Below are 8,185 nucleotides of genomic sequence, written 5' to 3'. Positions count from 1 at the left end.
GACCGCGTAACTCTTAAACGCCCTCTTTATGTCTACCTTATAACTACCCTAGCCTGAGCTCACTGATAGCCCCCTCGTTATGCGTCTTTTGCAGCTGCAAGATGACGGCCGATTCAGCCTTGTTGACTATATTGGCAACGATGTTCCACCATATGCGATTCTTTCGCATACCTGGGGAGCGAACTACGAAGAAGTAACCTTTCGAGACCTAATAGATGGTACAGGCAAGAGTAAGGCGGGCTATCGCAAGCTCACCTTCTGCGGACAGCAATCTGCTACAGACGGACTACAATTCTTCTGGGTAGACACCTGCTGCATTAACAAATCGAGTAGCGCAGAGCTTTCAGAAGCGATCAACTCGATGTTTCGCTGGTACCAGAATGCCGAAAGATGTTACGTGTATTTGTCCGACGTGTCAAGCAGTACTTCCGACCGGAATGCAAAGTGCTCACGGAGATGGAAGCGCGAGTTCAGGAAAAGCAAATGGTTTACCCGAGGCTGGACGCTACAAGAGCTGCTAGCACCTAGAGACGTGATCTTCTATGACCGAAGCTGGAACATGCTAGGCACAAAGTCAGAGTATGCGCGCTGGATATCTAAGATAGCAGCTATTGATGCGAAGGCACTCGCAGAACCGGAGAGTTCCCATGGTATAAGGGAGAGACTGAACTCCTTTAGCGTCGCCAAAAGGATGTCGTGGGCGTCGCGACGGATCACAACTCGAGCAGAAGACATGGCGTATTGCCTTCTTGGAATATTCAACGTTAACATGCCGCTGCTGTATGGGGAAGGAGAACGTGCTTTTATTCGCCTCCAGGAAGAGATATTGAGAACCTGCAGTGATGACTCTATTCTCGCATGGGGTCTAGACGCTGAAACGCGCTATCCACTAGTGCCAGATCTCGAGCAGTCGTCTTCCCACAGCCCTATCTTAGCAAGCTCGCCCAAGGACTTTGAAAGCTGTGGGAACTTGGTCCGTGCGACAGAACGCGACTCTTCGTTCAACATGACGAACCACGGTCTAGAAATCGAACTTCCTATGGTGCCAATATGCCCACCGCCCTCGAAAAAGGCTCTCACCGGTTCCAATGAACATACTGGTTGGGTTGGGCTGCTCAGCTGTTCACCAGGTACAGACGCTGAGCTCGTCGGTATCATTCTCTTCTTACCCGTCCTGAGTGCCACTTCAAAACCGCGTGTAGGACGAGCGGAGGCTTTGCGCGACGAGTTGTTATACAGCTCTGTGATTGTGGGTCCGAGGGTCGCCGCTCGGTCAGTCCTTCAAAAAGTTACTATTGTCCCAGAAGAGGAAGGCCGAAGATCACGAGGGTACTTCTTGGGCTGTCGTCAGATTATCATCAATGAATCTCAGACTTTGCGAGGCATAGGGTACCACATACGAAATGGAACAGGGTTGAATATTGCCGAGGACAGAGGATTGTGGGGATACAAGCCGTCCTGGGATCCAGAAAAAATGTTGCTCACAATAGAAGACAAGCGCATATCTAAAGATCTGCTGAAGTTCTGCTTCGAATCGCAATGGAACGGGCCACGTACAGCATTTACCATATTTTTGCGAACTGCTAGCAGGAGCGCTATCGTACGGAGAGGATCGTCATTTTCCGAGGAAGACATTCATAGCTTCTACGACCTTCTGGATGAAAGATATCAAGATAATGCGGACAAGACAGTGATCACAGATTCGGAAAACGAGCCGTTTTGGGTTGTGGTTACAATGAATGAGATCGCAGTATATGGCTGGCGCATATTCGAGGTTAACGTCGATGTCCAGCAAGTCATTCCTAGTTCCGGTGTGTAAGAGGAAGCCACTGACTGGACCGATCCACGATTTTCATTTAACCAAAAATTTTACATCTGAAAAGATTATATTGTCGCTCTTGTCCTGTGTGCAACTTGTCCTTACGTGTTCGAGAGAAGATTAGTATCAGCATCGTCAGATGTATTATGCTGGAGATGGAAGAGTAATTACTCGTAGTCTGTGGGCTGGCATGTCTCATCACAGTAGAGAACAACCTCGGATGATTGTTATGGTCTCCTTCTATTTTATGATGGTTTTCAGCTACAGGCTTAGGCTGATGCTCGATGTGCTTACATTATGAGTGATTGTTCCATGAACGCGCCAATAGCGTTTCGAAATGGCCTGACTCGCTCACTTAACGAAAAGATACCGACAGGTGGTAACGGCGTTGCATGAATTATCATCGTATCACCGCCACAGGGCTAAAGTTGGGTTACGAGCATGGCAGCAAGGCTGAAGGGCTTCATGCTACATTTTTGTGACTGCTAGAAGTGGTACAGGGCAAGCGGTAAAACTAGAGGAGAGATGTTCTACCGTTTCTATGAGACAAGGCCCTTCTCAAATCAGGCGCGGAGGCGGCGATAACATTGGTGTTTTTCTACTAGCAGCTGTGAGGAGATCAAGAAAGACTGTTGTACTTGGCTAGAAAAACATTATATAGGTAAAGCTATATAGAAAGTAGTTCTACTGCTTACTGTTCTAAGTACGTATGGTTTTTCTCGTAACACAGTGGTTCTCACTCCGTAGTGGGGGATAGTACATGTCTTCGATCAAAAATCTGTCAGCAATACAACCCTGTGGCTGGTGCGGGTCGGCCACCCTCCCGCTAGCGGTGGCGGTGTTGGACATATATTTATCCTCGCTGTTGGCTGAGAGACGCTTACGTATACAAGCGCCTATCCTATCTGTTATTCCGGCGGCGGTGGAAGATGCTGTGACGGCAGAAAAGCGTAAGAAAAGAGTCGGTGAGGGAAAATGGCAATTGATAACGAAGAGTCACAAGACAGATGGAGCGTTGTCTCAACTGCGAGGCTTGTGGTAAATGTACGACTTCCGTTTCGGCCCGGCAAACACTTCACTAACGACAATGCGCTTAGGTCTCTATCCGGGACACAAAACATCAACTTGCACACATTTTAGTCCGTTGCATAATATTTGAGTCTTTGCTGGATATAATAGGATGCATCACTAAGATATTCTGTTACAAGGCCAAAGACAAGGGCACATAATTAAAGATTGTCCGGGCCGTAGTCGCATGCAAGACTTCCGCGAAGCCTTAGACAAACTTCCAATGACACTCGCAACCCGGACACACTAAACGAGCTGTATCGCGGATTATTAGCCGGTGATCTAACTAGCCATGACCAGAGGGAAGATATGTTATCCCTGTCTAATGGCCTTGAACCAGCTGGTTCAGAGGCTGCGCTTGAGGATCTTGCACGGGATAAACATATCCATCGGAATTGGCAAGTCTCCATCGTCGACCTGGTGTGATCGTAAGTTATGAGCTAGATTAGCGGCACACGGCCACACCAGCCCACCGTCGCAGCACGTGGTACCAGGTCCAGGTTCAAGCCAAGTCCAATACTTGGGGGCGAGACTTTGAGTTTCCTCATGCCAACTGTCGTTACTGGAGATATGAACAAATTGTGTGGGCTTCGATGTCATTGTTGTATTTTGGGCGAATGGCGAAACTATCAACTTCCACTGCATGTAAGGTCCAGCTTTCCTTCCACCTTGGGTTTTGTATTCATACCTATTGTGCCCTATCCTGCTCGTGGCAGTAGGGAGAAATATGCACTGAACAAGTCTTCGAAGAGTTAGGCGTATGATGGCAAGACTCGATCATACAGTCGGCGCGAGATCTTTGCAAGATGTCGCTAGTCCTTTCCTAACGTTTGGAGTCCCAGGTGTTGAGGCTGCGATCTTCTGCAGCTAGCTCAGTAACGTATTGCAAAGCAGTTCGACCAAATGTGTCTTCTTCGTCTGCCTGAATGCCGATGACGTTAACTAGAAACTGCAGCGATTGTTCAGTAAGGGAGCCGCATATGGCGGCACGGTGTAGCACCGTTCTTCCATCATAGTCCCTCTTGACTAGATCGATACCGTGCTCAACAAGAAGTTTCAGTATATGAACCCCAAAGTCGAACGTCCTGGCGCACAGATGTCCAAGGGTTTGCCCGTCACAGTCGACAAACGACACATTACCCTTGATCTCAAGGAGCGACCTGCAGATCTCGAAATCGATTCGCAACATGGAGCTTTTGATGAATCTTGCTAGAGGGGAAATCCCAGAATTATCAAGCTCTGAACCGTCCGCCCCCTGATCAAGTAGCGACCGTACCGTCTCTACGTACTTTATGGAGTCTGTGGATAACATATGGTGGAGCACGTTCTGTCCACACTTGTCCTTCAACGCTACAAGGTTGACTTCCCTCGCCTCTTCTGTCTCCAGAATAGCGATTATGGTCTCGTGATTTCCACTTTGAGCTGCGTAATGGAGTGCATTGAGGCCGTGCTCATCCGTCAATGCCACTTTCGCACCCAAAAGGAGCAGGGTTCTAACTGATACATGATCACCAGCTTTACTGGCAAAATGCAACGGGCTCTGTTGACTTAAGTTGCGATTGAACGGATCCGCTCCTCTCAAGACTAAGTTTTGGACCAAGGTCGCAGTTTCCGGTTTCCCGTATTGGATGCAGTGCAGAGGACTTTCGCCTTTGCAATCCGTTACTGTAAGAGAAATCCTAGGATCTGAAAGCAGTGCATCGAGCACCCCTTCACGCTTGAGAGAGATCTCCGCAAGGACGGCATCAACATCGTCTTCTTCGAAGTCCAAGAAATCCTGTAGACTTTCTGCCCTGAGATACGAATCCGTCCAATCATCTTGATATCTCGTTCCAAAAAGCGTGGTGCGTAGCGTAAGATGTAAAGGAGTTTCGCCATAGTCAGAAAGAGCATTGGGGTCGGCACCATGCTCAAGAAGGAACTTAGTCATCGTAAGATTGCCAGTCAAAGCTGCGAAGTGTAGAGGAGTCAGACCGTTTGCGACTGATCCTGAAGCTGGAAGCATAGATTCCTCTTTACCAGAGATTGATTTGCTGACTTCGCTAGGCCATGCCTGTCGATGAACTCTTGAGTCAATCGGTACTCCTGCATCGATGAGTTGCCTCGCCATGGTCTTGTATCCGAATTTTACGCAATAATGCAACGGAGTCATGTTATCAACGTCGATTGTGTCTAATGGAGCGCCATATTGCTGCAGCACACGGACCAGCGAAGGCATGCAACTTCCATTGTTCAGAGCATGATGCATGGCGCCTTTCAACCGTAAGTCCAGACCAACATTGGCACCTCTTTCAAGCAACATTCTGACTGTGGTTTCATGTGTGCCTACAAGAGCGGCATGCAGTGCGTTGCTGTAGTGTCCACCCTGGGCGTTGACCGCAGCATGAGCACCAAGTAGTAACTTCGCAATCTGCTCGTGTCCTTTAGCTGAAGCAGCCTGGAGTGCGTTCCCGTAGACTCCACCCTGCGCGTTGGCGTCGGCATCCTTATCGAGCAGCAACCTCACCACCGCTTCGTGACCTTCCCATGAAGCCGCTTGGAGTGCGTTGCCGTAGTGTCCACCCTGCACGTCGACGTCGGCGCTCTCATCAATCAGCAGGCTTACCACTTCTTGTAAACCAAAGAGTGCTGCATAGTACAACGGAGCTGGCGTTTCCTCTAATCTTCTTCCCAGATCGGGCTCGCTCCAGGGTCTCTCCGGATCATGTATTCGAATCCAGTTCAAGTACGCAGCATTGTCCCTTGACAGCAGATGAAGTGCAGCCTGGCTCGTTTCCGCTGCTCGATCCCCTGCTTTCTGTGCGTGGCTCAACCAGAACTCCGCCGAGTACCGTGCTAGTTTGCATTCGCCCAACGTATCCTCCATCATGGGTTCGGACTTCTGGAACTGACCAAGGTATCCCAGACACGCTCTAGCTATCGTACTGTGGCACGCCGCAGGTTGCATGCTGTATCGCGCTGCCTGGCCTCGCTGGATCCTGTCGGAGACGAGGTACTCCTTGACGGAGTAGTGTGCAAGCACAACGACTTGCATGGTTGACTGCAGCCTTCCGTTACCGTTGTCTGTTGCGATGGTAACAAGACTAGAGCAGATGTCTAGGGCCTCCAGAGGGTCTTCGAGCACCTCATCTCGATTGAATGCAGGATCGCGTGCCACGTCGATAGCGACCACCTCTGCGACTTCGTCTACCGTGAGCGGTCGCTCTGAGAATGCCAGCCATAGCAGCACGCGGACGGCGTACACGGCATCTTCTGCAGCAATGGCACATAGGATCCGGTCGTACGTCTTGTCCAGTGTCGGCGGTAGTGTTGCCAGTGCTTTGCGCAGGTCTGCTCGGTTGCGACACTTGCCCAGCGTGTCCAGCTGGCACACGGCCCATCGGAACCTAGCACAGCCATCAGCGTCACACGTTCAAGAACTTGTCAAGAGACTTACATTCCCTTGGAACCTTCCATCAGAGCCGTCTCGATCTCTTGCCGGAGGAAGACGTCTTTGCCCCACTTGCTCAAGCCCTTGTCGTCAGAAAGCCTCTGCCGAACGTACTGCTGTATGTCTTTGTCGACTATGTCGCTTTGGAGACAGATACTGTTCCGTACATCCACAAAACCTTCGAGTGAGCTCTCGATATCTCGCTCTTGCCGGCTTGTCACGATCAGATGCATGTTTCGGAACTGCCAGCCAGTGATGGTCTCGAGCATTTCCATCAGCTCGGTACGCTGGGCGCACTCGTCTAATGCGTCAAGCATGACGTAGACTTGTGGCAACTGCTGCATCGTTCGGCACGCTACCTGTAGGAGTGCATCGAGCGACGGTTGTCGTTTTCCGTCCTCACAGGAGGAGAAGAGGGCGTCAAGACTTGCAGGGACGTCAATAGCCTGACGCGAGAGTTGGCAGATTAGTGAGCGCAGCATTGGCTCGGCGTCCTGCTTCTGCACGTCGTTGAAGTCGAAATAGAAGTATGCAACTGCATGTCTAGGATTACTGTCGCGGTGCTGGAGAAGGTCCTGTAGGATGGTCGAGCTCAGGATCGTCTTGCCGCAGCCCGGGATGCCGTACAGCCACAGAGACGACGCAGTGTCTGTCTTCCATCTCGCATACCGTTCGCCCTCCAGGAACCAGAGGCCCGTGTTATGCTGTCGCTGCTTGAGCGCTTTCTGGTAGTTTGTAGAGGGGTCTGGCGCCGATAGCCAGTGGTGTATCTTGTTAAGCCATGCATCTTGGGTCGGATTGTGTTCTTTGTCACTCTGAAGAAGTGTAGCAGCCGCACTCTCTAAAGAATCCCTTATCTCTTTCTGCAGCCTCTTCATGGCACGTTCTTTCCCCTCTCCATAAATCGGTAGCATACTGATGTTAAATATGCCCAGCAGTGAGTATGCTTTGTCTTCTTCCCGAGTGGTCTGGCGCTTCTTCGTCCACGACATCCGCTCCTCAACCTTAAAGTCACGTAACGGCGCGTTTCGAAGGGCAAGGACAGGAATGTGGGTAATCTCATGGATGAGCTCCTCCAGGCTCAACTTGTCGCCTAGTTGCTTACCCTCTTTCGAGAAGAACCTGACTAGAGACGGAGCCAGGAGTTCTTGAAGCGTCCAGCCTCGTGAAAACCATCGGCTTTTTCGAAAAGCTGGCTCCCAGGTAAAGCTGAACATATTATAATCCGCTTTTTGTTTCTTAATCGAGACATCTGACAGAAAGACGTAGCACTGGCTTGAATCGCGATACCAACGGAACATAGATGTGATTGCCTCTGATAGCTCTGCACTGCTAGACTTGTCGATGCAGCAGGTGTCGATCCAGAAGTAATCGAGGCCATCCCTTGCAGCCTGCTCCCCGCAGAAGGTAAGCTTATCGTAACCACTTTTCCCTTCGCCTGTACCGTTAAGCAGGTCCTGGTATGTGACTTCCTCGTTGCTAGGGCCCCAGTTATGTGAGAGAATGGCATAGGGCGGAACGTTTTTGCCTTGAATCTCGACAAGGCTGAAGCTACCGGCACCCTGGAGCTGCAAAAGACGCATGGAGAAGGCACAGTTGCGTAGCGTGAGCGGCGCGAAAGTACATGTAAGTACTGAGACGAGGCGTGTGTGTGGAGGTATTAGAGGCGTTCACTATCGATGTTTGCATGAGTGATAGAACACGGTGTGGGTGAACAGGCTGAGGATCGTAGCTAGTGCAGCCGTGGTTGAGGTTCATCAAGCTAGCCTGGTTTGGCATGGCTTGTGTTCGCAAGCGTCTCACAGCCACACAGCTAGGACAAATTAAAGCCCAACACCCAGACTTGTCAACAATCAAGCCAATCAAGC

At 50.4% G+C, this 8,185-nt stretch overlaps 2 protein-coding genes across 2 annotated transcripts; one reads left to right on the top strand and one right to left on the bottom strand.

The window, feature by feature from the left end:
- Nucleotides 1-1,006: 1,006 nt before the first annotated feature.
- ALTATR162_LOCUS5074 (uncharacterized protein) lies at nucleotides 1,007-1,819 on the top strand (the record flags this gene model as incomplete). The annotated part of the gene is made up of 1 exon (XM_043312691.1): nucleotides 1,007-1,819. The coding sequence occupies one exon, from the start codon at nucleotides 1,007-1,009 to the stop codon at nucleotides 1,817-1,819; it is 813 nt and encodes a 270-aa protein (XP_043168626.1).
- Nucleotides 1,820-3,710: 1,891 nt separating this feature from the next.
- Nucleotides 3,711-7,195, bottom strand: ALTATR162_LOCUS5073 (uncharacterized protein; the record flags this gene model as incomplete). The annotated part of the gene is made up of 2 exons (XM_043312690.1): nucleotides 3,711-6,273; nucleotides 6,324-7,195. The coding sequence occupies 2 exons, from the start codon at nucleotides 7,193-7,195 to the stop codon at nucleotides 3,711-3,713; spliced, it is 3,435 nt and encodes a 1,144-aa protein (XP_043168625.1).
- Nucleotides 7,196-8,185: the final 990 nt, after the last annotated feature.

Source organism: Alternaria atra, assembly GCF_907166805.1.
Source record: "Alternaria atra isolate CS162 genome assembly, contig: 25, whole genome shotgun sequence".
Taxonomy (NCBI): domain Eukaryota; kingdom Fungi; phylum Ascomycota; class Dothideomycetes; order Pleosporales; family Pleosporaceae; genus Alternaria; species Alternaria atra.
Note: the sequence above shows the minus strand (reverse complement) of the source record. Positions and strands in the feature narration are given on the sequence as shown.